We start from the raw sequence: 27,913 nt of genomic DNA, 5'->3' as shown, positions 1-27,913 counted from the left end.
CCTGCAGCCCCTAAGGGCAGGGCAAGGTTTCAGCTGTCCCTGCCACAGGCTGACTGTGTCACTATACGTTGAGCAGGTGACTCACTGGAGCCTCTTGTCCACCCTTAATCCAGGTACTGAGCTTGTCTTGGTGCTAAGGTTGCCATCCCTTGGGGATTTCCTGTCTGATGTAGATTTATGCTGCCCTACATGCTGGCTCTGGGTGGAAGCCGCCTCATGAGTTGCTAGAAGACCAAACTTCACATAATACCTGATACTTACTTAGGGCTTAGTAAGGCTTGTTGACCATCTTGGGATTGTCATCAGGATTTCTAGAATGTGCTGGTCCTTGGCTCAGCTCTTTGCAGGTGGCACCTCATGCATCTCATTTAATCCTCATGGCCACCCTGTGGTGCAGACGTGTCTATTACCCCCATGTTGCCGATGATGGAACAGGTTCCGAGGGGTAGGGAGGCCACCTGCCTGAAGTCTAATAGCATGTCAGAAGCTAAGCTGGAAGTCGGTTCTACCTGAATCAATCTGGGGCGGGAGTAGGTGGGAGTCTCTCTCGGACTTTACCATCTTGTTTGGAATTATACAGCAGAAGGCCTCGTCTAGCTCTTTCTCCCCCTCACCCACCATTTTACACGTGGAATTCCTGAGGCCTCTAGAAGTTACAAGATTAGCTCCGTGTCCTCAAATCCAGGCTTTTCCTGTTGCCTCTTCCTAGATTTTTTTAATGTTTATTTTTGAGAGAGAGAGAGACAGAACACGAGCAGGGAGGGACAGAGAGAGAGGGAGACACAGAATCCGAAGCAGGCTCCAGGCTCTGAGCTGACAGCACAGAGCTCGACATGGGGCCTGAACTCAAGGAACCGCGAGATTGTGACCTGAGCTGACATTGGACGCTTAACCAACTGAGCCACCCAGGCACTCCATGACCCTTCCTAGATTTTTAAGGCCCCAGAGCCTAGGGGAGATGAGATCAGGGTGGGGGCATTGGCTCCTGATGGGAGGGGAAAAAGGTGGGGAGGCCTTAAGCAAGAAGAATGTGGGGCAGGGCTGGCCAAGGCTTAGCAATAACTGGCTCCCTGCTGGTCTTCCTTCTTGAAACAGGAAGAGGAGGCTCTGGGTCACAGCACAGAGGTGGGTGTAAGCCTGCAGGAGGCAACAGCTGACATCCCAGAGGTGGGGCAGATCCAAAGTCATGGCTTCAGCCCAAGAGGGTCAGCAGGTGAACCTGCAAGAGCTGGGAAGACCACAGAGGGAGGGTAGGGAGAGGGTGGGGACAGGATGTGCCTGGACACCCGGTGAGAGTGACGTAGACAGCGAAACTTCCAGTGAGACATTTAAAGCTCTGATGGAGAGCAGAGACATGGCCCGAGAAGACATGAGCTCATGTTCTGAGACAGTGGAACCAGCTCGTAACTGAAGCCTGAGGTCCTGATTCTGCTCCTGCTTCACCTCCAGATTTGCTGAGTCATCTGGAGACCTTGGGACCCAAGATTCTCCATCTGTAAAGTAGAGACGGTGGGTGACAGGGTTGCTGGGGTCCCTCAACCCTGATCCTTGCTATGATGTCCACTTCTAACAGGGATCTGACTTCTTCCCCTGGGTCTGCTATGTGGGTGACCTAGGAGGGCTTGTTCTTGAGGCCCTGAGGTTTGGAGGGACAGCCCCTGAGCTCCAGGCTGAGCTCTGATGTTCCTGCAGGGATTTCCCAGAAGCTCAGGACACCGTAGACCCCAGCGCCCTGGGCTGTGCCTGAGGAAGCAGGTCGTGATGGACGCCAGGTGAGTCTGGGTGTGGAGTGGGAGCCGTGGGTACAGTCATAACTGCTGAGTCGGAAGGCTGCCCTCACTTCGGTCTCAGGGATGCGTGGCCAAGAGTGGGTCCTAGGGCTGCTCTAGGGCTCTCAGGTACCAGTCTTATCCCAGCCACCGGGTTCTTGGTGACCTTGGGCAAGTCTCCTCCTTTCTCTGAGCCTCTAGTCCCTGTGTGTACAATGGGGTTGCAGGATGAGATCACCTGTTGGGCCCCAGCTCTGAATCCCATAATCTGAAGATCTTGAACTCCTCGCTTATCCCTCCTGCGCCTCTGTCTTCTCACCTGTGAATGGGGACATGTGTGTGAAGGAGCCTGGGGGAGGATGCCAACCTTCTATTCTGTAGACACAATGTGTGCATCTTGCCTGGGCTTCCACCATGTCTCTGAAGAGACCAGGCCAGTGGCCCATCCTACAGATGGGAAAATCCACCAGGGTGCCCTGGGGCTCTCTATGCCTGAAAGGGAGGGCTGAGGACTGGCTGGCTTGGGAACTCTGGCCCCTGGAACTTGCAGGGAGCTGGGAGAAGGGAGGAGGCCAGGTCCTTAGAGCAAGACCTTTCCAGGATGCCGGGACTGTACCTGGTGGAGGGATCTGTTGGAGGGTCAGGCACGAACAGCCCCCTTGGGAACCCAAAGGAGAGTCAAGGACCTTCTGGAAGCCTGTGGCCAAAGGAGCTCATCATGCTGGAGCCTGGGGAATCTGCCTGGCAGGTCGTCCTAAAGAAGATTCAGGAGCTCTCTGATTCAGTAAGGAGGGAAAGGGAGGGAGGGAGGGTGAGGAGTGGAAGGGAGTGGGGAGCAGAGAGGGGAAGTCACAGTCCCTACTTTGGCGGCCAAGAAATAAGACGTTTGGTTTTGTGGTTTTATAGGTCAGTTTACTAGGATTTACTTCAAGCCCCAGTTCTACTGGGGCAGGGACTAATTTTCTCTGTCCCCTTCTCTCACCTCCCATCACCACGTGGAATTTTATCCAGTGCCAGGCTCCCTAGTTAAAGGTTGGAGCCATTTTGGCCCTGCTTTGATCTACAAAGATTATTGCCCTAATCCCTCCCTATTTAAATTTTTTAAATGTTTATTTAATTTTGAGAAACAGAGAGACAGAGTGTGAGTGGGAGAGGGGCAAAGAGAGAGAGAGAGAGAGAGAGAGAGAGAGACAGACTCTGAAGCAGACTCCAGGCTCTGAGCTGTCAGCACAGAGCCCAATGCGGGACTCGAACTCATGGACTACAAGATCATGACCTGAGCTAAAGTTGGACACTTAACTGACCGAGCCACCCAGGTGCCCACATGTCTCCCTGTTTAAAGTGTTAAAGATCTGGAGTCAGGGAGCGCCTGGGTGGCTCAGTCGGTTAAGTGCCCAACTCTTGGTTTCGGCTCAAGTCATGATCTCTTGGTTCGTGAGATCGGGCTTTGCGCTGACAGTGCAGAGCCTGATTGCGATCCTCTCTACCTCTCTCTCTCTGTTTCTCCCCCACTTCTCTCTCTCTTTCTCTCTCTCTCTCTCTCAAAATAAATAAACTTTAAAAAAAGATCTGGGGTCAATTCCTGTCTTGTACTTGCTGTACGACCTTGAACCAGTGACTTCGTGTTTCTGAGCCCATTTCCCTATCTCTAAAATGGTGATAAGAATAACACTTACCACATAGAGTTACTGTGAAAACGAAGTGAGGTTCGCACTACCCAGCCTCCCTTCCCCCTTTCCCTGCCCTGCCAGGACCAGCGAGACCCCTTCATGGTAGCCAACCTGGGTGTGCTGGCCAGCCGTCATCGCGCCTTCTGCCAGGCCCTGCCGCGGGTCTCGCCCTTCTACGCAGTCAAGTGCAACAACAGCATATGGGTGCTACGTGTCCTGGCCTCCCTGGGCACCGGCTTCGACTGTGCCAGCCAGGTGAGCCTGTGTTCACTGCTGCCGACACAGGCCTGACACCTCCTGGGGGAAAAGGCCAGCTGCTAGGGACGTTGGGCTGGGGACTGCAGCACCTAGAACAGTGGCTGACACTTGTCTTTGAAGGAATAAATGAATGAACTATGGGTGGTTGGCCTTCCACTAGGCCATGTGACCCAGCAGGCAACCAATGAGTGAAGGACCACAGGCTTTGAGTTCATGGGCACAGCCATTTCACCTGAGCCTCAGGTCCTTCCTCTCTACACTGAGACCAACTATGCTTTCCTTAGAGTCTTCTAGAAGCCTAAATAGCATCTATGTGCCCAGGGCAGTTCCAGGTGCAGAGTCAAGGGATTCAGTCAAGGGCAGCCCTTTGTGCGCATGTCCAAGGTTCCTGTCCCCCAAGAGTGGGGAGGGGGGGGCAGCAAGACAGCTGCTGACTCTGTCACCCATGCCAGCTGGAGCTGGAGCAGGTGTTGGGCCTGGGCGTGGCCCCTTCACGCATCATCTATGCCAACCCCTGCAAGCCTGTCTCCCACATCCAGTATGCTGCCCGCCACGGGGTGCAGCTCCTGACCTTCGACAGTGAGGAGGAGTTGACCAAGGTGGCCCAGCACTACCCTGGGGCCAGGTGAGAGCAGCGGGGGCGGGGGGCGGGGGGAGGGTGCAAGCAGGTGGTGACAGGCAGAGCAAGCAAGTATCTGCTGGCTTGGGGCCCCTGCCTGGGAAGCTGGGCCTCTGCCACCAGATGAAGGTGGTCCCATGGGGTGACTTGGGAGACAGGCTCAAGCAGCAAAGTAGAATATGAGTCAGCAGGGCCCATGCCTTCTCTAGTACACACTGGTGCCAAAACAACATTGCTTACGTCTGCCTAGACACCGGGCAGGTTTTAGGAGGTGTAGGGTCAGGGGACTTCATGGAAAAAGCACTCACATCAGGATCAGGGAGACCTGGGCTCACGTTTCAGATGCCTTTGCACATGCTGTGTGGTCTTGGGAAAGTTAGCTAACATTTCTGATCCTGTACCACGAAGACCTACAGAACGTGTATTTATCATTTCTTGCTTTTTCTTGCCTCAGCAAAAGTCTATAAGTGGTATTTTAGTTCCTTAGGACTCGTGGTTGGACAGTCCAAAGGAACTACGCAGGGGCGGGTGGGGAAGTGGAGAGAGATTGGGGAGGGGGGGTGATAAACCATCCAGGCCTCGGGGCTCATGTGTCTAGCACCCTTCACATCTTTCACCCCCCCTGCCAGGCTGGTCCTCCGGCTGTGGACCCAGGACAGTGAAAGCGTCTTTCCCCTGAGCGCCAAGTTCGGGGCAAGCCTGGAGGCGTGTGAATGCCTGCTCAAGTCTGCCAGGGACCTGGGGTTGACTGTGGTCGGAACCAGGTGAGAACGCTGGCTTCCGCTGCGTGGGAAGCACACTGTCCATCTCCGGCCTCTGGTCCGCCCCGGGTCCCCCGGGCCTCAAGATGCTCCCTTTGTCCTCAGCAAAGGGGCGGGATGTTGTCTGGGACTCGGGCGGGGCAAACAAGGCCTTCGCCTTGGATGCAAGATTTAAGGGGATGCCAGAACACTTAGTACTCTAGATAAATAACATTTTCATACAACATTTTTTTAAATGTAAAAATTCACGATGAGGAAAATATCAGATTTTAAATTTAAACTTAAAATGTCTGTATTTTATTTGTTGTGCCTGTTTTGCACCAAGTTTGCTTTTAAAAAATACCACAGGGCGCCTGGGTGGCCAGGTCGGTTAAGTGTCCGACTTTGGCTCAGGTCATGATCTCATGGTTTGTGAGTTTGAGTCCCACGTGGGGCTCTGTGCTGACAGCTCAGAGCCTAGAGCCTGCTATGGAATCTGTGTGTGTGTGTGTGTCTCTCTCTCTGCCCCTCTCCCACTCATGCTCTGTCTGTCTCTCTCTCTCTCTCAAAAATGAGTAAACATTTAAAAAATTGAGAAGAAATTGATAAGAAGACCACATTAAATGTCATTTATCTTGATGGCTTAGTGTTTTGGCCTTAAATTTTGCCCCCAAGGAAAGAGCCTTGCCCCCCTCACCCTACCTGGCCTTGGTTGGTCTCCCAGCCTACCCTGCTTCTGGGTGCCCTGTGATTTGGGGTTCTGTTAACAGAGGGGAGCCCTGCAACGGGGACACTGGGAGGCAGCAGCGAAGAGAAGCGACTCCAGGGCTGTCACATGCAATGCGTGTGTCTTGGGGACACGCACATGTATGTCCGAGGTTGCATGTTTCTGTGGGCCGGTGTGGTCACTCATGTGCTGGTGTGTGTACCCTGTTGGTGTTTCTGACTGTCTCTTCTTTTTTTTTTTTTTTAATGTTTATTTTTGAGTGAGAGAGACAGAGCTCAAGCAGGGGAGGGGCAGAGAGGGAGGCAGACTCTGGGCTCTGAGCCATCAGCACAGAACCCGATGCAGGGCTCCAACGCACGATCCATGAGATCATGACCCGAGCTCAGCCGGCCGAGCCGCCCAAGTGCCCCTCACTGCCCCTCACTTACTGACCCTGTGTTGGCATGCATGTTTCTCCATGTGTCATGTGACGCGTGTGCAGCTTCCACGTGGGCTCGAACTGCCAGACACCGCACAGCTTCATGCAGGCCGTCGCTGACTGCCGGCGTGTATTTGAGATGGGCCGCGCATTCGGGCATGACATGAGCCTCCTGGACATCGGAGGGGGCTTCCCCGGAGCGGAAGGCTGTGAGCCTCAGTTTGAGGAGGTCAGAGAGGAGGATGAGAGGGAACTCGGGCTGGGCCTGGGGGACAGTGTGTGTGTGTGTGTGTGTGTGTGTGTGTGTGTGTGTGTGTGTGTGTATGTGCAGGGGGAGTTCTTGGAACCGAGTCACCTGCATGCACGTAGCTGGGATTTGTCTTTGTTGACGAAGCCATGACCATATGTGCCTGGTGTGTGTGCACATACAAGCACGTGGGTGTTGGCTCTATATATTTCTTTAGACGTGTTAGTTCCCATCCCTGGTTAAGCTGCAGTTGGGTAGAACTTCGCTGTCTTCCGATCCAGGAAACATTTTTGCTGACCATGTATTGATTGCAGTGGCTCCAAATTCAGACAGAGTGCTAGAGCCTATGCACTTGCTGTGTGTCCTTGGACAAGTCACCTCCCCTCTCTGGGCCACCGTTTCTGTTTCCTCGCTGGTAAAGTGGGGATAATAACACTTCCCACGGTGCTGTTACGGGAAGGAAGGGGAATGATGCAGGTAAAGCTCCCACATGGGGGCCGGTCAAATTAGGGTCTCGCTGTCCCTGTAGATGGCGAGAGTGATCAGTGCTGCCCTGGCCCAGGACTTCCCTGAGGGGAGTGGTGTTGAGATCATCGCGGAGCCTGGACGATTCTACACGGCGTCTGTCTGCATGGCCGCTGTCAACATCATTGCCAAGAAGGCTGTGCTGGAGGCCGGTGGGTGGGCCAGCACTGGGTGGAGAGGGCACTGTCCAGGTGTTCCCAGGCCCCGGGGAAGAGGAGGGGCAGAGGGCCTGGGATCTACCCCTCGTGCCTAAAGGGTATAGGAATGAGCCTGTTAATATCACTGGTGAGTCGTTCTCAAAGAGGCTGGGAGGTAGAGAACCAAGACCAAGTCTCTATTCTTCCTGAGCAGCCAGTGAATATAAATGTGGAGGCAAATATATATAAATATAAATTATGGAGGCAAAGTCACAGGCTACAGCTCATGAGGTCACAGACCCCTGTGCTGCTGCTGTGAGTCTGAAACTCTTCAAGCGAGTTCTTTCTAAGAGGTGCAGACTCCTATAACGAAAAAATACACCGAGGAAAGACAAATTCTTGTTTATTTATGTACTTCTGAGAGAGAGAGAGGGAGTGAGCAAGTAGGGGAGGAACAGAGAGGGGGCGAGAGAGTCCCAAGCAGGCTCCGACACAGGGCTCGAACCCACAAACCATGAGCTCATGACCTAAGCCCAAATCAAGAGTCTGAGGCTTGATCGACTGAGTTGCCCAGGCGCCCCTGGTGAGTAAAGACAAACTCTTACAACAAATACAGGAAGGTGATATTGTCGCTGTCATGGCCTGAAGGTTAAGGGTGACATCTCTTCGGGTAACAGGAAATCTTTTGGCAATTGAGATGGACCACCACGGGAGAGTTATTTGATTGTTATTTTTGTAGCAGGAGTCGGGTGGGGTGGCTGTTCTCACAAAGTGAGCTAACCAGAAACTCAATTTCACAATAAGATAGAGAATACGAATAGATCTCCCCCGGTCTTTATTCTGTGGCTTTGTAATAATTGCCATATAAGTATTTATAAATCCCTTTAATCTCCTCCCTTATCCTTGTGACCTAGGACTGGCCCACACCCTTCTAATCCCGAGGCACTTCGGACAACTGATCTCACTTTCTCACAAAGTGTCTCGTGAAAGAATATTGTGATAGGCAGCACGCCATCTGAGCCATCGTTTAACAAAAGTCCAAGTAATAAGTGTGTAGGGCTTATTACTTTTATTTCCACAATAATGAGAGCTGCTGATTATATCTATTATATACGAAATCCATCATTTGTCTCATTTCTGCTCAACAATCCTGTGGGGGTGGTTGTGGGTCATTCCCATGTTGCAGGTGAAAACACTGAGGCTCAGGGAGGAAGTGATTTATGCACTCAGCACAGCTAGTGGTGCTGCGGGGCCCAGGTCGGCCTGGTGCGCTTGTATCTGCGCCACATGCCAAGCAGAGCTGAGTTCTTGGCCTCACAGATGTCATGACTATGTGGCTTAGGGACAACTGAAGCTGCAGTCGTGGGAGACAGGATCAGTGACAGCAGGGAAGAGTGGGGAGGGGATGGGGTGACTGACACCAGGGAGAAGATGGTGGGGAGAAGACACGGAAGGGGAAAACCAATCTTCAGAAAGATGTGGGCATCTAAGTGGTAGCTGGAGTGCCCCAAATGTTAACAGGGATCACACAGGGTGCCTGGGGGGCTCAGTCAGTTAAGCAACGGACTCTTGATTTTGGTTCACATCATGATCTCATGGTTCGTGAGTTCAAGCCCGCATTGGATTCTGCGCTGACAGTGTGGAGCCCGCTTGGGATTCTCTTTCTCTCTCTCTTCCCCCACTCCTTGCTATCTCAAAATAAATTATAAATTTTTTTAAAAAGCAGGGAGAGTGTACGATCCTGAGTTTAGATTCAAGAAAGCAATATTCTGCGGAAAGACTTAAGTGGCTGAGAAGAAACTCACTTGCTAGTAGGTCATGCCTGATGGACCTGGGGCCATGGGTGACCTCAGCTCAGTAGGCACACAGTGTGACGGAGCTCTGAGAAATGGGGGGCCCGGAGCCCAGAAGACAGGCCCCTGCCTTGCACGGGCTCAAGAGGACCCCTGCAGCAGAGAACAGGAGTCACCCAGCGCGGGGCAGCGGATCAGGGCCCCTCCCAAGGGTGCTGCGCTCAGGTGTTGTGGGTTGATGCAGAGACCGGCCATGCACACAACCGTCCTGCCCTTTCCCCGCTCCCAGGAGGCCGCCGGAAACTGCTGTACTTTCTCAACGATGGCCACTACGGCATTTTTCGAATCTTCCTCCGGGAGCCTCTTCCCAGGATGCCCATTGTGGTGAAGGTAAAGGTGTGGCTTTGGCACTCCTGGATGCTAAGGTCACTAAGTCCGGCCCCCAGTCCTGAGAGGCAATGGGTCCTTGTAGCTGGGGGGGAGGAGGTAAAGGAGTTCAGACTGTGGTTTGCAGACCATCATTCCACGTGCATATACAAGGATGCACACGGGGATGCCTGTGTGCATTTGCATGTGTGATTCTGTATGGGCGTGTCCCTTTGTGTGGGCACTGATTTGCGCTTGTGCAGGGCGGCGGGTTGTAAGTGCGTGAGTCTGGGCAGGTGCGTGTGCATATCTGTCTGCATCTTTCTACATGCACACGCTTGTGTTTCCAGAATCCTTGAACGTTGGTGGTGCAGGAGGCTTAAGAAGGAGAGATTCTCATGCTTTGCTCCCCATGAGGTCACCTGAGAAACTTTAAAAGACCCCAGTGCCCAGGCGATGCCCTAGGCTGCTGAAATCAGAGACCCTGGTGTTGGTCCTTTGTTAAAACTCCCCAGGTGATCCCAACGATTATTGAATAAAATCTTCCTATTTTATAGGGGTAAACCAACTCCCATCTGTGCCTGCATCTGTGGACTGGCAGAGCCAGTCGCTAGCGCACAAACTCCACGGAGGTGGGGGTGGTCATTATGGGTGGCACCTTGTGTCCTTGCTGATGCCATCCTGCTCGGGCCCTGGGGGCATGCCCTGCCAGCCCAGGGAGCAGGCTGAGGGATCCGAGTGGGGCTCTTCCTTCTCTGAGTCCCTGCCCTTTGCTCCCTGCAGGAGTTTTGCTCAGAGCCGCCCCTCTTCCCCTGTACCCTGTACGGTCCCACGTGCGATGCCTTTGACAAGCTCTTCCAAGAGGAGGTGCAGCTGCCCGAGTTGGACGTCGGTGACTGGCTTGTCTTCCCCTCCATGGGCGCTTATACATCCGCCATGAGCTCCACCTTCAACGGCTTCCTGCCCGCCTCTACCTGCTATGCCATGGAGCACGAGCTCAGGTGTCTGGAGGGAGAAAAAGGGACAGGCCACCTAGGGGATCTCAGCAGGGGCTGAGCTTGGCAAGGGGGGCTTGTGGCTAAGCTGTGGGGCCCTAGGCCCAGGAAATGCCCTCCTCCCCGCAGCTGGCCCCAGCAAAGCCCAACTGGTCTGACTGATCTTTGACACTGACCTCTGCCTTTGGCATTGACCCTGTCACAGCCTCCCCCCAGGGTAAGTCGAAGGCAGTCCGGCTGGGTGGCCGGACAGCTCTGACGTGGACACGCCTTTGAGGGCAGGATCAGGCAGCCCGATGGGCCCCAGCTGACCCTCAGCCCCATGGTCAGGGCCACCCTCTGCTCCGTTTGTGACTGCTCCTTGGTTTCCTTCCCTAACAGCTTCCGGTTCCCTCACAGCCTCTGCCCCAGGGTCCCCTCTCTGCCCACCCTAGGGCTCACCCCCTGAGGTGCAGAGGGGGCTTTAGAACCTTCCTTTACTGGCACAATCTTTCCACAGGAGCCTGCTGGGGACGGCACCTTAGGCTGGGAGGTGGCGCGGACGTGCTCCAGACACTGGTACCCTCATGTGGGGACACGTGGGCTGGGGAGGTGGGGATCCCATGGTTGGGGAGACCAGAAGATTGGATGTTTCTGAATTGATGAGGCAACTTTCAAGTTCAAAATGGTTTATCTCTCGAAGTGGACCTGATGTCTAGGCTCGCTCCTCAGGCAGCCACTCCCGCCCTCCCTGCCCCTTACACCCCATCCCACTCCCAGACCCTGGTCCTGGGGTGGGAGCTGAGAACCCTCACCTTTACAACAAGTGGCCCCGGAGGCTACGTCGTGATGGGAGGCAGCCTGCACTGACCGGTACCTTGAGATCTTTCCTGCTTCCGTTCATTCAGTTAGCAAGCCCTGTGCTGTTCCAGAAAGGTCTGCAGCAGCTAGAAGCACCCACTCCACTGGCTTTGGAGTGCTCAGAAGGGCCTGCAGTGAAGCCAGGCTCTTCCACAATGGAGCTTGTTGGCAGTGCCTCAGTTTCCCCATCTGTGCAGAGAGGCTAATATTAGTATCCCTCCTCCAGGGTTGTTGAGAGGAGGAAGTCGAATGATGCAAATCCTCAAGCCAGGTCAGTTCATGCCCACGGCCCTGCCTCTAGCTGCCCGTGGTCTGGGCATCCTCAGGGAGCATGCATAGTGGGTCTGACCACCAGCTAGGGGGCTGGCCAGCTGAGTGCCTCCAACCTGGCCTCAGCTTCAGAAACCCCAGGTTGGGAGGTTGGACGGACAAGGTAGGAATACAGCCAGGTACAAAACAGGGTGGACGCTGCCGTGTGCTCTCCAGGCATGCCAAAGCTTTAAAAACAGGATCTGGGGGAGTTCTGAGCTCAAAAGAAAAGGAGTCTTGCAGGGAAGGAGGTTGGCAGAGGTGAGCGTGGGGACACGCAAGGATGACCGGCCACATTCCTTCAGCAAGTGAAGGCCCGGAGGCCAAAGCCACCCACCTCCTCTGTCCTGTGTCCCTTTTAAGCTTCTGCTGATGAGACGTTCTCCACTGCCCGGCCCCTGCAGTGGTCCTCCCGTCCTCCAGAGTGAGCCCCACGAGCCTTGTTGTCACCTCCTCGGCTCAGCCAACACCAGAGAAATCTCCCAGCGGCCCTGGACTAAAGAGGATCGTCCCCCAGATTTGTGAGCAGGGGCAGGCTCCAGACACTGCCCTAGGAAGCCACAGGGCTCTGACGGCCTTCAGCCAGCCTGTTCCCGATTCATCTCCTCTGGGTGCCTGAAAATTGGTGGAGGGAACATCCACCCCAACCCCCTCAGAGGTTTCTGGAAGCACAAACATGAGTGGGCTTTAGGGGAATCATAAAGTTTTATGCAGATGCAAGAAATGTTGGTGTGTTTTGCGTTTTGCCCTTGTGTTTTAACCTGGTGGTTAGCTATCCGTTCATCTATCCATCCACTGATCCATCTTTCCATCCATCTACCCACCCATCTACCCATCTATCCATCCACTCAGCAGAAATCTGAGGGCCTAGTGTGTACCGAGCAGCGTTCTGGGTGCAGGTAACACACAAGGAGAAGATGGGCAAGAACCCACCTCACGGAGCGTGCCTTCCCATTGGGAAAAGAGGCAGCAAACGCAGATATATAAATACATCACAACATACAGTGGACACAATAAACACTGCGAGGAAAAATAAAGCAGAGCCAGAGGATAGTGAGTGAGGGAAGATGTGCTATTTTAGGTGAAAGGACAGGGAGAGGCCAGCGTGAGGGGTGGTGTGGGAGCAGAGATCCAAGGGCAGCGAGCAAGGGGCCGTGTGGTACCTGGGTCAGAAGAGTCCCAGGCATTTCAAACTGCAAGTTCAAGACCAGGGAGAGCTGAGAGCTCAGCTTTGACGAGTCAAGTTGGAGAGGTCTGTTCAACCTCAAGATGGAGTCACACACGAGTATCTGGTTTCAGGACCAGGGCTCAGGACAGAGGATGCAAACACGGGTGGCGAAGGCTCTGGGTGAACTTGACATCCCTGGGGCCACCCAGGCCAACCAGGAAGTGAGCATAGAAGACACAAGGCACACACTTGTGCCCAGATACTGCCCAGAGGTGTGTGAGGGGGATTGGGAAGGGAGGTCACTGGTGCTCTTTACCAGAGGCTTTCTGGGGGAGAGAATAGGAAGGTGGTGGAGGTGAGGTGCAGAGAGGACGGGGGTGAAGGGTAGGGGTAGGGGTGGGGGCACCGATTCCAGGGAGTTGTGTTGGACCGGGCTGCAGAGCATGGAAGGGTGGTTGGAAGAAGGGTACATCCCATCAGGCTTAAGATGAGAGATACTATAGCTTGTTTGTAGGATTATGAGGATGCCAGCTGGGAGGGACAATAACTAAGATGCCGAAGAGAGGAGACAGTCACCCACACGGAACCTCAGGTGGGTGGCTGGGAGGGTGAGCAGGGGGTGAGACTCCGGTGCCCTGGGCGGGAGCTCAGACAGCGCATCCCAGCTAACAGAAGGCAGGGCACATGGGGGTCCGCGGGAGAAAGTGGGTTCTCTTCTGATTGCTTCTCTTTTCTCAGTAAAAAACTAGGTTCTGGCTGGGGATGGGGCGGGGCAGGGAAGAGGTCTTTGTGTTTGGAGGAGAGGGGCAGACATGGAGAAGTCAAAAGAGTGGGAGAGTGAATGGGCCAGTGAAAAGGGGCCCGATTGCCAGCGGGGGCCCACAGAGGTTTGTGGGGGTTGATCTAGAGTGAGGCCGGCCATTCGGTGTGTTTTGTCTTTGTCCAGGACCTGCCGCGTGGGTGCAGGTGCACATGAGGTCTCTGCGGTCCCCTGCAGTCCTCAAAGCCCTTTTGCGACCCCACATGCTGCCCTCCATAGACATATCTGCTGGAGACTCATTCACAAGGACCCCACCTCGTCCGCCCTCCCCCTCCCACTCCCACTTCAGAGAAGCAAACGGACCTGAGCACCTCGTGTTAAGCGGCAGCGCTGGGATTCGAAATCACATCCAGGGTCGATGTTCTTCCTTCAGGGCAGCAGGGGCGTGCACGCTGTTTCAGAAAGTCATGCGTCCCAGATGGTGGGGGAAAAAACCAAAAACAACAACAACAACAACAAACACCAAAAATACCAACCTAGGCAGTTGGGGGATGTGCCTCAGGTGTCCTGTGCCCAAGGCTTTGTCCCGTTCAATTGTAGTGACTTGCTGCCACCCGCTGGCTACTCTTGGCATTGCATCCAGACGGACCGTGCTCAGGATTTGCTTAGCCCCCTAAGATAGTTCACCTCAGGGACCCAACAACGCCTTGTTGAAAGGGTTAGATGGGGGTTCTGACTTCCTGCTTTGACACGTGAGAAAATGGAAGCCAAGAGAAGTGTCTTTAAAATTCCATCTGGACTTCTGGACTTCATTCGCTCAGGTGTTCATTCATTCAGTAAGCATTGATGAATACCTGTACCAGATACAATTTTAGACACTGGGATTCCGCAGGAAACAGGGCAGGAGACAGCACTGCTCTCTTGGAGCTGCCCTTTGGGAGCTGGGGAGAGGGGGACAGAGAGTAAACAAGTAAAATGGGTGCTGTGGAGAAATTGAAAGAGAGAGTGGCTGGAGAGGGCGGTCGGGAGATAACATTTGAGGAGAGATCTGAGAAGGTTGGGAAAGACACTCCAGGAAGAGAGAGCAGCAGTGCAAAGGCCCTGCGGCTCTGCAAGATTGGGGCCAGGTTCCAGACTCAGCGGAGCCCAGTGACGCCCCAGCCCATGGCCGTCAGTGGAGAAGTGCAACGGCCAGAGCAGAACGTGGTCAGGAGGGTCATGCCATTGACCTGCTCTCAGGGAATCCGCAGCCTCCCATCCTCCATCCTCCAGGCTCCTCCTCTCTTGGCTTGTGTGACACCAACCTCCAATGGCAGGAAAAGCTAGGATTATTCTCCTGTTATGATTCAGGCTTAACATTCAAGCTCAGGTTGTTTCTGGTTTGGAGGAACTCACTGACTTGTCAAAAGATAGAGCAGGAAATGCTGAAATGTGGAGTCAAAGGTCAAGGTTGACCCTTCTGGGACCTAGGACAGGAGCACACAGGAGAGAGCTGGAAGAGATGTGTTTCGCCTTGTTTGTGGCTGTCACCGAGTTGTGTGTGTGTGTTTGTGACCGTCTGCGGCCAGTGGCGAACCACCTTGCAAATGTGCGAAATGGTGTTTAGAATGAATATTTATGAGTTTGTATACCTTGTATGAGTATGCCTTCTTCAAATTCTGTGAGTGGTGTTCCAAGAAATAAGAAATTTTGGAAGCAAAGTAAGTCCCAAAAGTGCCAATTTCGACATGTTAACTCGAATACTGCCCAGTCACGTTAGCTGACGTTTCCCAGTGTTTGAATATGTGCTATAGGCTATTGTTCTTTGTAAAGCAAAATATTTCATCATTAAGAAAAAGGAAAGTTGGGGGCGCCTGGGTGGCTCAGTCGGTTAAGCGTCCGGCTTCAGTTCAGGTCATGATCTCACGGTTCGTGGGTTCAAGCCCCGCATCGGGCTCTGTGCTGACAGCTAGCTCAGAGCCTGGAGCCTGCTTCGGATTCTGTGTCTCCCTCTCTCTCTGACCCTCCCCTGCTCACGCTGTCTCTCTCTGTCTCTCAAAAATAAATTTAAAAAAATAAAAATAAATAAAAACAAATAAAGCTTGTTATTTCTTAAATTAACAAAAAAGGAGAGTTGTATGAAGCCATGGGTACCCTAGTGCCCAGCTTAAATGTTTGGACACACGCCATTCAACCAGCCTCAGTGCCACATGAAATAAACGTCTCCACTTCTGAAGTACCAGAAAAACAAAGTTCAAAGGCAATTAATGCTTATGTGTTCTAAATTTTCATTTTACTTTTAAATAGTAAACATTCATGATATCATCATTCCATCTTAAAAATAATTTCTATTTGGCATTTGCTTTGAGTTAAGGTTCTGCTTTTTATTGTATTGTATTGTTTTAGACATTTTTTAATGTTTACTTTGAGAGAGAGAGCATGTGACTTGGGGGAGAGGCCGAGAGAGAGGGGAGAGAGAGAGAATGTCCATGCTGACAACATGGAGCCTGATGAAGGGCTTGATCTCATGAACCAAAATCAAGAGTTGGATGCTTAATGGACTGAGCCACCCCAGCGCCCTGAGCTCTTTTTTTTTTTTAATGAAATCTACATTCTTCTTCTTTTTTTTTAATGTTTATTTATTTATTTTTTAAGAGAGAGAGAACTAGAGAAGGAGGGGCAGAGAGTAAGAGAGAGGGTCCTGAGCAGGCTCCACACTGTCAGCTCAGAGCTGGATCCCATGAACCGTGAGATCATGACCTGAACCGAAATCGAGAGTCAGATGCCTAACCAGGTAGGACCACCCAGGTGCTCCAAAGATTGCCTTTTTAATGTGATTTGTTACCAAATGTTTACATAAGGTAGAGATCATTTTTACATTTTATTGAAATATATCATCTTGTCATAGTATATGGTCTCATTATAGTAATACACTATGCATTTATTATTATAATTTTTAAAACAGAAAACCTCTGAAATGTTTGTTATAACCTTCTTCCAGAAAGATGTTCATGGCTTATTATTATTATGGCCGATCATTATTTTTTTCAAAACACATAAAGTGTTGGGAAAAACATGACATACGTAAGATTTCAGGAATTTCAGAAGCTTTCTTGGGGTTCTGATATCTCGTACCCAAATCCCAAAGAATCGTATCTGTTGGGGATTTGGAAATGGTTTTTGAAGCTCTTAACACCTCTCGACTCTGTCGCAAAGCCACTGCTCCAATTGCCAGAGCTTTGTCATTTCCCTGCCCTTGTGTGAGTCAGCCCCCAGGCTCCTCCAACTCCCCCTCCACAGTCCTTGGAAGGATGTTTCTAAAGTGAAAATGGACTGTCATTCCTCTGTGAAATCCTCCCCTGGATCCCCGCACCTTCACTAGCATTTCTCAAAATGCATCTGCGGATGACTACGTAAAAACATCTGGGAGTTTCTTAAATGTGGCAGTTTGGGGACCTCCTTCAGGCACACAGAATCAGAACTTCTGGAAGCTGAGGGAATCTCTGCACATTTATCACATCTTCTGGATGGCTTTTTATTTATGGTTACACACAACACAAATGTAGGAAGCCACATAAAACAAATGAACGGATTAATGAACCCTGATAAACCGAACACCTGTTGGAAGGCTAAACCTTGTCACTCACCCCAGACACTGTCCGCACGCCCCCTCCAATCATCTCCCCTCGACGGTCCCTCTGCCCAGGGCAGCCACCATCATGACCTTTGTTAGAATGTTCTTAAATTTCAAATTGAATGTCTCTCGTTGATATAGGGCTATTTCTGTTCTCTATTTCTTTCTGCGTTAGTTTTGCTAAATTGTGTATTTGGAAGAATTTGTCCATTTTATCTCAGCTGTTGAGTCTATTGACATGAAGTAGTTCTAATTCCTTATTATCTTTTTATGTGTAGAATTTGGAGTGATATTCCTTTTTGCATCCTGATATTGGTAATATTTGCGATTTTCTCTTTTCATTCCTGCTAGCAGAATGAAGAACCAGCTTTTTAAAAATATTGATTTATTTAAGTAGTCTCTACACACAACATGGGGCTCAAATCATGTGCCCAAGATCAAGAATTGCATGCTTTATGGATTGAGCCAACCAGGCACCCCAAAGAACCAACTTTGACTCTTTATTGGTCTATATTACCTGTTTTCCATTTTTTATCATTTTTCTCAACTTACTCTGGGTTTAATTTTCTCTCCTTTTTTAGCCTTTTCATTGATTTTCACCTTTCTTTTCTAATATGAGCATTTAAGCCTATAAATTTCCTTGTAGACACTGCTTTAGCTGTGTCCCATACGTGTTTATGTATTTTGTCTTTTTGTCCTTATTATCATTCAATTCCACATTTTCTCTAACTTCTCTTCCTATTTCTTCTTTAATGTATGGGTTATTTAGCTGTCTATTGTTTAATCTCCAAATGTTTGGTGATTTTTAAAAGTATCTCTCTTTCATAGTTTTCTAGTTTGAATGAATTTTTAAATTTTTTTTATGTTTTTATTTATTTTTGAGAGACAGAGAGAGACAGTATGAGCAGGGGAGGGTCAGAGAGAGAGGGAGACACGGAATCTGGAACAGGCTTCAGGCTCTGAGCTGTTAGCACAGAGCCCGACGCGGGGCTCGAACCCGTGAGCCGTGAGATCATGACCTGAGCCGAAGTCAGACGCTCAACCAATTTAGCCACCCAGGCACCCCTAGTTTTAATGAATTTTGATCAGAAACATCATCTTTATGATTTCAATCCTTTGAAATTTGTTGAGACTTATTGTGGATGATCCAGAGTAGGGTTGTTTTTGGCAAATCATTCATATGAACTTGAAAATCATGTGTATTCTGCACGTATATTCAGTATGTGTCAATTGAATTTAGTTGGTTAGCCACTTTATTTAAATCTTCTATGTCCTTACTAAATTTTGTTTGACTTTCTGAGAAAAGTATGTTAAAATTTTCACTTGTGCTGGTGCATTTGTCTATTTCTCCTTTTGGTTTTTCTGTGTTAGTTGATTTATGCATTTTTAAATTTTGATTTATGTATTGTTAAGGTGTTTCATTTTGTGCATACAAATTTAGGACTGTTACATTTTCCTGTTAAATTGAACTTTCGCCATCATAAAATATCCCTTTTCATTGCTAGTAATCTTTCTTGTCTTCAGCCTATTTTATATGACACCATATAGTGACACTAGCTTTTTATAATTAAATTAAGGGGTGGCTCAGTTCGTTAAGTGTTCTACTCCTGGTTTTGGCTCAGGTCACGATCTCACAGTTTGTGGGTTTACCCCCATGTCAGGCTCTGGGCTGACACTGTGAAACCTGCTTGGAATTCTCTCTCTCCCTCTCTCTCTGCCCTCCCCCTGCTTATTCTCTCTCTTGCCCTCTCTCTCAAAATAAATAAATAAAATTAAGAATTTTTTAAAAAATAGATTATATTACAATTTAAATGGTGTATCTTTGGGGACACCTAGGTGACTCGGTTCATTAGGCTTCTGACTCTCGATTTTGACGCAGGTCATGATCTCACAGTTTCCTGAGTTCGAGCCCCACTTCAGGCTCTGGGCTCTTAGCTTGGAGATTCTTTTTTTTTTTAATGTTTTATTTTTTATTTGTGATACAGAGAGAGACCGAGCATGAGAGGGGGAGGGGCAGAGAGAGAAGGAGACACAGAACCGGAAGCAGGCTCCAGGCTCTGAGCTAGCTGTCAGCACAGAGCCTGGAACGGGGCTCGAACCCACAAAAGTGAGATCTGACCTGAGCCGAAGTCGGAGGCTTACCCGACTGAGCCACCCAGGTGCCCAGCTTGGAGATTCTTGAGAGTCTCCCTCTCTCTCTGCCCCTCCCCTGCTTCAACTCTCTGTCTCTAAATAAAAAATAAACTTAAAATAAAAATTTTAAGGCATATCTTTTTTCATCATTTTGTTTCACCTTTCTATGTTTATATTTAAGTATGTTTCTTATAAATGAAATACAATTCTGCTTTTGAAAAATCAATTCTTTTTTAAAGATATATATTTTATTTAATGTTTATTTATTTTTTAGAGAGAGAGAGAGAGCTGGGGAGGGGCAGAGACAGTGGGAGACAGAGGATCCAAAGCAGGCTCCGTGCAGAGCCCAATGCGGGGCCCAAACTCACAAACCATAAGATCATGACCTGGGCTGAAGTCAGTCTCTTAACTGACTGAGCCACCCACGCACCCCTGAAAAATCAGTTCTAATGATATCTGTCTTTTAGTCACCTTGTTTAAACTGTGCACATATAATATAATTACTGACAGTTGGATTTAGGTCTACTATTTGTTTCTATCGCATCTGCTCTTTGTTCATCTATTTCTCCATTACTTTCTTTTTTGGGGGTAATTAATTCATTTTTATTATTCCATTCTTTCCTTTTATTAGAGTCTAGTTATACATTTTTGCAAAATGCTTTTGGTGTTTACTCTAGAGATTTAAAAATGCATCTTTGGCCTATTCCGATATGTTTCATTCAGTTCAGGCTGCCCTAAAACATACCATAAACTAGTGGGTTAAACAACAGAAATTCCCTTCTCACAGTGCTGGGGGCCGGGAACCAAGATCGGGGCACCGGCATGTTTGGGTTCCGGGAGAGCCCTGGCTCGCGGATGGCCGTCTTCTTGCTGTGTTCCTGTTCGCTCTGCTGCCACCTGTCTTCTTACAAGGACACTGATTACATCAAGAGAACTCTACCGTTGCCACTGGTTACTTCCCAAAGCCCCCCTCCCCCCACGTCAGGTATCATCCCTCGGGGGATTCGAGTTTCAACACATGAATGGAGGGGGAAGACAAGCATTTAGTGCGTACCACAGAGTTACAGACTTCTTACAGTAGTAAATCAATACATTAACCACTGTTTTAAATTGTTAAAGAAACAGAATGGTTCAACTCAATTTACAGCCTTCTACCCTTTGTGCTATTGTTGTGTATTTCACTTCTACACGTGGTATCAACCCTGTAAGATATTCATATTATTGTTTTAGAGCCAATTGTTTTTGTTTCATTTTGTTTTATTTTATTTTATTTATTTTGAGAGAGAGAAAGAGAGCTCAAGCAGGAGAGGGGCAGAGAGTGAGGGAGAGACAGAATCCCAAGCAAGCTCTGAACCAGCAGTGCGGAGCCTGAGGGGGACTCAAACTCACAGACCATGAGCTGAGATCAAGAGTCGGATGCTTAACTGACTGAGCCACTCAGGTACCCCTGTAACCAATTATTTTAGGTTTACCCACATATTTGTGGTTTCTTTTTTTTTTAGTTTTTGTTTTGTATTGTTGCGTTTTAAATTTTTATCTTTTTATTTTGAGGGAGAAAGAGAGAGAGAAAGCACACATGGGGAAGGGGCAGAGAGAAGGAGAGAGAGAATCTTAAGCAGCTTCTATGGCCAGCACTCTGTCTCATAACCCTGAGATCATGACCTTGGCTGAAATCTAGAGTTGGAGCCACCCAGGTGCTCCCTGCCTTTCTGTCTGGTTTTTCCTGTGTTTCAGCTTGGTGAACTGTCTTCAAGTTCACTAATGCCATCTTTTGTCTTGCTTTACTCTGTCTTCTGTTAAACATATTTAATAAGTTTTTAATTTCAGGGTTGTATTTCTCTGTGTTAAAATATTTTATTATTTTGGGGGCACCTGGGTGGCTCAATCAGTTGGGCGTCTGACTTCAGCTCAGGTCATGATCTCACAGTCTGTAGGTTCGAGCCCCGTGTCAGGCGCTGTGCTGACAGCTCAGAGCCTGGAGCCTGCTTCAGATTCTGTGTCTCCCTCTCTCTCTGCCCCTCCCCCACTCACTCTCTGTCTCTCAAATAAAATAAAGACAGAAAACTTAAAGAAAAAGACTTTATTATTTTTAAAAGTATCTTCCACTTCTTTATTGACAATCTCTATTTTTTATCCACTTTGCCAACCTTTTCTTTTATGCTCTTTAACATATTGTCAAAGATATTTTATTTTATTAAAAAAATTTTAATGTTTATTTACTTTTGAGAGACCGAGCGAGACAGACTGTGAATGGGCAAGAGGCAGTGAGAGGGAGACACAGAATCCGAAGCAGATTCCAGACTCCAAGCTGTCAGCACAGCGCCGGACGTGGGGCTCAAACCCATGAACTATGAGATCATGACCTGAGCTGCAGTCAGGCGCTCAACCGACTGAGCCACCCAGGTGCCCCTATCAGACATATTTTAAAGTTCTTGTCTACTAACTCTAATATGTGGATCATTGTGGTTCTGACACTACCGTCTATTTTTTTTTCTTAATTACTAGTCATGCTTTCTGTTATTTTGTATGTTTAGTAATGTCCAACCCATGACATTGTTCAAATTATAAATTATCCCAATACAATGAGGGTGCGGTGACATCTTACAGTGGTCTTTATTTGCATTTCTCTGATTACTAGTGAGGTTGAGTACTTTTTCATATTTATTGGCTGTTTGGATTTCATCTTTTGTAAAGTGCCTGTTTAGGTATTTTAATCATCGCTTGATTAGGTTGTATTTTTCTTATTGATTTGTAGGTGTATATCAATTAATGTATATTCCTGATGAGTTGATTCATTTATCATTGTACAGTTGTCTTCTTTACTCCCAATAGTTCTCGTCTTAAAGTTCACTTTGTCTGATATTAATAAATATATGTTTTTCATCAGTAGACCTCACCCAGAGGAGACTGCTGCTTCCTCCGCCTCATTTGGAAATCATACTGTAGTCATTGTTTTACTGGTTATTTCACAGGTTGTACGCTGCACACTTCACTTGTTCATGTCTAGAATCGACACAATTACTCCAAGACAATACAAAAAGCTCACAATAATTTGATTATATTTACCCACTTCCTGACCTATTTATCATTTTGTCATGTATTTAATTCTATAATGTTTCCTGTTTTAAATGTCACAAGGGGTGCCAGGGTGGCTCAGTCACTTAAGCCTCTGACTCTTGATTTCTGCTCAGATCATGATCTCATGGTTGGTGAGTTTTAGTCCCGCGCTCTCAGTGCAAGACCTGCTTGGGGTTCTCTCTCCCTTTTTCTCTCTACCCCTCACCTGGGCTTTCTCTGCCTCTTCTCTCTCTCTCTCAAAATAAATAAACATTTAAAAGAAGTTAAACATTTAAAAATAAAAAAACAAATATCACAAGACATTATCATTGTTTTATACGGTCATGGTTCATTTTCATTGCCCACATACTTGCCATTTCATTACTGTTCATTCTTTCTAGCATTTTTTAAATCTTGTATTTGGGTTCTTTTTCTTTCTACCTGATGTCTGCCTGTGGAATAGGTTTTCAGTTTCTCTTTGTCCGAAAATGTCTTAATTGCTCTTAATTGTTCTTTGTCTGAACAATTTGTCTCTTTGTCTGAAAATGTCTTAATTGTTCTTAAAGGATTTTTCTCTGGGTATGGAATTCTAAGCTGGCTCTGTTTTTTTTTTTTTTTAACATATTGAAGATAAGCCCTCTGCTGTCTTCTCTCTTCCACGGTTGCTCTTGAGAAGTCAACTCTCAGTCTGCCTCGGTCCTTTAAAGATAATCTATCTTTTTTTTTCCCTGGCAATTTTTTAGATTTTATCTTTATCTTTGGTATTCTGCTATTTTACCATAATATATTAGGTGTAAAAATGATTTTGAATTAATCGACGTTTTTAGATAAGTTTTATAGCAAAATTAAATGAAAGATACAAAGACTTTTCCCACATTTTCCCTTCCTTCTGCTGCCAGACACAGCCTTCGCCACCATCAACATCCTCCTTGGGTGCAGAGCATTTGTTACAATGAATCAACACTGACACACGATTAACAACCCAAGTCCCTAGTTTATATTGGGGCTCACTCTGTATTCTCCATTCTATGGGTTTCAACAAATGTATAATGACATGCATTCGACATGATAGTGTTGTACAAAACAATTTCGCTGCCCTAAAAATCCCGTGTTCTGCCTATCCATCTTTTCCAGCGACCACTGATAATTTTACTGTTTTTATGGTCTTGCCTTTGCAGAACGTCATATATTTGGAACAATACAGTATACAGCCTTTCCAGGTGTATATTTTTAAAAATGTATCCTGCTTGGGATTTGCTGGGCTTTTTGAATCTTACACCAAGTCCTATGCTCTCTGTTCCCTGGCAGCACTCTTATTGAGACTTGGTTTCTCCATATGTAAGAAGTCAAGCCACACGGCCGCTGAGGGCCTAGAGGATTCAGACGTTCTCAGACCAGAATTTCATGGTTTCCCAAACCTCTGAGATGCCCCTCAACTTCCTTCTCATCCCTCATTCCCAGATTTCCCTCTGCCTCCACCGGACCCCTGAGGCCCATCAATGAGAATTCCCAGATCTGCCGCAAGGGGGCAGCGGTGTGCAGAGATTGCTCAGGTTCTGAGATGCAGGCTGAGCAAAGGGCTCCTTTCTTCTTGGAGGTCTTTGCCTCTCACTTTGGGAGTAACGGGAAAATGATTTAGCCTGGGATTCAAAGACCCAGGTCCCTTCTGCTTCATTTCATTTATCAAACTCTGGCTGATGCACCGTGATAAGTCATACCCTGTCCTTACCCTTGAGGATCTCTTGATTCACTAAAGCTGGCTCTGCAGCCCAGACTTCAGGCTGATTTTCCCATCTCTCTGTCTTTGCTCTCTCAGTGCTCGCCCCCACCCCCATTGCTGCCATTACATTTTCCGTCCTTCTTAAGGCTCAGGTCAGAGACCAGGTCCTCCCTGGAGCATCCTGCATACTCCCGTCAGAATCCCCCTCCTCCTCCCCTGTGTCCTTAGCCTTGTCCTGTATCTGAATTCTGTTCAGGCAATGTGCTTGTCTCACTCTCCAGACTAGAAGCTCTTTGGGAGAGGCAGGGTCCCCCTTAACTCTGGTGTCCTGGACCCACCTTAGGACACAGTGAATGCTGGAGGGAGGCAAGTGAGAAGCTCTGGCAGCTGGGATTTCTGGCAGAGCTGAAGGACTCGGGCAGCGCCCAGCACTGGCAGGTCCCTTCTCTCTCTACCTCAATCCCCAAGCCCTTTGGGCTCCAGCTTTGTACTCGCTGCTGCGGAAATGACAAGAGAACCTTCCAGTTCCAGGAACCAATGGATTAAAAATGAAACCATAAAAGCACCAGAAGAAAATATAGGAGGGTTTCATGATTGACTTTACAGTTAGAAAGACCTTCTGACTCAAAACCAAAAGCCATACTGAAAAAGAAATATAAATGGCTTTGAGGTTTTTGAAGAAATCCTCAGCCTTATTCATAAGAAGATAACCACAAATTTAAAAAGGTTCCTTTTATCACCTGTTAAATTGGCAGAAACCCAAAAGTTGGATAGCATTTTTTTATGTTTATTTTTGAGATGGGGGAAGGAGTAAGGAGAGGAAGACAGGGCCTGAAGCAGGCTAGCACTGACCCCAGAGAGCCCAATACGGGCCTTGACCTCACAATGTGAGATCATAACCTGAGCCGAAGTAGGTTGCTTAACTGACTTAGCCTCCCAGGTGCCCCCTACTTCATGCTTTTTAAATATATTTTTGAACCTAGAAAATATATTAATGAATGAAAAAATCAAATAAAATGAATTGCGTTTTTTAAAATTTTTTAACGTTTATTTATTTTTGAGAGACAGAACATGAGCATGAGCAGGGAAGGAGCAGAGAGAGAGAGAGAGACACAGACTCGGAAGCAGGCTCCAGGCTCTGACCTGTTAGCACGGAGCCTGACATGGGGCTCGAACTCACAAACTGTGAGATCATGACCTGAGCGGAAGTCAGATGCTTACCCGACTGAGCCACCCAGGTGCCCCAAATCTAACTGTTCTAAAATGAAATTTTTTAAATGAGTTCTTTCTGGGCCTGAGCCTACTCCCTTGCACCCATAAGCTGATTCTGGGGAATGTCATCTATGGAACCTTTGACCTCTGGCATTTCTTCCTCATTCTCTCTTGTGCCTCAGGAGAACTAGAGACAAGAATTCAAATAGCTCTGTGTGAGCAAGCCATCTCTCTGGGACTCCGTTTTCCTGTCTGCAAAAGGCGGATAATAGCTCGGAGCACTGGCAGGTGGTGCAATCAAGTCCAGTGACCAGCCTTAGAAGGGACCAGCCCACAGCAGGCACTCTGGCCTCCGTGCTGGCTGGAATGTAGGCAGGACCCCTCCCTACAAAGGTAGCTCATCAAGCATACACTAGATGAACAAGAAACGATAGCACCCTTCGCTTCCCACCCACACACTGGGTGACGATGGCCAGATTCCTCCCCATCGCTGTGAGATTCCTCAGGATCCCGGAGCAAGACACCTCATTTCCAGAGAGGAATGGACTGAATGAGCTCTCCCTTTCGTGAGAGTGGGGAGCCCTCGGGGACCAGGAAGGGCTCCCTCTCATCTCAGAAGTGGGTTAATGAGGCCCACATGGATTGGTGCACTTCAGAGGTAGAGCCAGGGCTGCTACTGAAGGCCCCTGAGCCCCACTCAGGCCCTTAACCTGCATGACCGCCTCTACCCAGGGATATGTGTGTCTGAGCAGCCATGTGGTGACATGAGGGACACTCTCCCTGGCCTCTCCTTATCTTCTCTGCTGAAGGGTTGACGCCCATCCAGCCTTGAGTTTAGACTCCAACTCCCCTGCTGGCCGCCACAACCCGCCATCTTCCCCCACCAGCGGGGAGGCATAGGCTGACAGGCCGTATTACTGGTGATCCCTGGAGAGAATGTCCCTGGGGGTAGGGGTGGAGCCAGTGGGGGGGCTAGGGACTTCCTATGAGCTGGGGCACTTGTGGGCACTGGTGGGAGCACTGGAATGACCACTAACTTTTGGTGTCTCCCCTGAAACTCTCTGACCTCCCTCATCTGATCCTGCTGGTCCCTGACCGTCCGACCTTGCAAGCTTTTCTTTCCCTCCCAGCACCAGAGAGAGAGGGGTCTTGAGTTCTGGCAACCCCCTGGGCTTCAGCTGCACTTATTGTCCCTGCATTTCATGAGATCCCTCAGGATCCTGGAGCAAGATCTCCGTCTCTTGTCTAATTAGCATGAGGTAGCTTCCTGCTATTTGAACCTTGACCTATGTAATGTGTTCCTTTCAGGAGATGTTGACTGTTTCCGACTGGAAAGCATGTTGCCTTGGCCCACCTTAGGCGTGGACTGAACTTCCATGGCCTTCTGCCCGCATGTCATTGCTCAACCCTGGGAGACGCGGGGGGCTGTTCTTGTCCGAGCTGATGCATACAGTGGGCATGTGCCGGTTCCAGACTGCTCTCATCCTGGGTGACGGATTTCATCCGGCTCTAGTTCGGGTCCACCCAAGAGGTTCAAGAGGGTGTTAGTTCGTTTCATCTCATTTTAACAGGTTTGACTTACTTCATGTCAGTTTAAGCACATGTGTGTCTCCTTGGCTATTTCTAAGCTCATTTACAGCTGTTTTGATTTGGATTAGTTTAAGGATAGCAGACACTCATCCTGGAGAAACTGAGGCATGGAGCATTTAAGACACCGGCCCCAGGTTTCATGGTTATTGAGAGGCAGAGCCAGGACCTGAACACGTTCCTTCTGGCTACTGAGTCTGTGTTCTGAACCTCCGTGTTGGGCTCGAGCACCGCAGACGAGCGTGTGGAACACTTCTAGAGGAGTCGATCTGATCTGAGCTAGTTTGTTCTGTTTTTGCAGCATGAGCTGCTTTGTCCTGGCTTGACTGACAAACGTCCAGAATGTGGCTTGTTGTAATTGACACATGGACCTCAGACTTCGTCGATCCCGGGGTTAGAAGCCCACTGTACTGGTTGGTGCTCTAGGGCTCCTGTCCCAAACCGCCACAAATTTCCCTGCTTAAAGCAACAGAAATTTATTTTCCTACAGTTCTGGAGGCTGGGATATCAAAACCAAGGGCACTCTCCCGCTGGAGGCTGCAGGGGAGAAGCTGTTTCTGGCCTCCTCCAGCTTCTGAGGGCTTCAGGAGCTCCTGCTTCACTCCGGGCTCGGCGTCCGTGGTCATGCTGCCTCCCTCCTCGTCCATCTGTGTCCCCTCTGTGTCTCTTACACAAGGGACACTGGCCAGTGGATTTAGGGCCCACCGATTATCAGGGATGATCTCATCTCAAGATAATTACATCTGCAAGGACTCTTTTTCCAAATAAAGTAACAGTCATAGATTCCAGGGATTGGGACATGGACAGATCTTTTTCAGGGCCTCCGCTCACCCCATTATGACCGCTAAGGTCACATCAAGTATTTCCCCTTAGGGACCCAGCTCTGAAAAGTGACTCTTCGTGTTCACCCAGCTGTTGGGGTTTCTGCTTAGGGATGAAAGGGCAGAGTGTAAAATGTGCTGGCAGACATAGGATTCTCTCGTGCTTTTCAAGACCCATTTAACAATATTCCCGGGTGGGAAGATCAGGACTTCCCAGAAACATCAAGTAAAGTGTGGAAATGTCTCTGTAAATTGGCATTCAAAGATAGTACTAGCTTTCTAAGATGTTTGCTGGGGATCTCCCTGAGTTTACCACGCCTGTGGGAGCCTTCTTTAGTGACAGCGGTCCCCTACTGAAGGAGGGCGGATAATTAAGACGTGAACCCCAAATACCCCAGGACTCCCGGCCCAGGTTTGCAAGAAGCTAGC

General features: G+C 48.9%; 1 protein-coding gene across 1 annotated transcript; it reads left to right on the top strand.

The window, feature by feature from the left end:
• The first annotated feature begins 2,370 nt into the window (after positions 1-2,370).
• LOC115297731 (antizyme inhibitor 2-like) lies at positions 2,371-11,113 on the top strand. The gene is made up of 10 exons (XM_029945860.1): positions 2,371-2,553; positions 3,521-3,694; positions 4,150-4,322; positions 4,946-5,080; positions 6,265-6,430; positions 6,978-7,125; positions 9,193-9,293; positions 10,053-10,270; positions 10,547-10,589; positions 11,024-11,113. The coding sequence occupies exons 1-10, from the start codon at positions 2,371-2,373 to the stop codon at positions 11,111-11,113; spliced, it is 1,431 nt and encodes a 476-aa protein (XP_029801720.1).
• Positions 11,114-27,913: the final 16,800 nt, after the last annotated feature.

Source organism: Suricata suricatta, chromosome 8 (genome assembly GCF_006229205.1).
Source record: "Suricata suricatta isolate VVHF042 chromosome 8, meerkat_22Aug2017_6uvM2_HiC, whole genome shotgun sequence".
In the NCBI taxonomy this organism is placed as follows: Eukaryota; Metazoa; Chordata; class Mammalia; order Carnivora; family Herpestidae; genus Suricata; species Suricata suricatta.
This window is presented reverse-complemented; position numbering and strand designations above follow the sequence as displayed.

Bases quoted from the DNA above. Each gene is read 5' to 3' on its own strand.
- LOC115297731 (XM_029945860.1), top strand. From the start codon at position 2,371: ATGCCGGGACTGTACCTGGTGGAGGGATCTGTTGGAGGGTCAGGCACG. The intron at 6,431-6,977 runs GTCAGAGAGGAG...CTGTCCCTGTAG, and splicing joins GTGAGCCTCAGTTTGAGGAG to ATGGCGAGAGTGATCAGTGC. The intron at 10,590-11,023 runs GTCAGGGCCACC...TCCCACTCCCAG, and splicing joins AGCTGACCCTCAGCCCCATG to ACCCTGGTCCTGGGGTGGGA.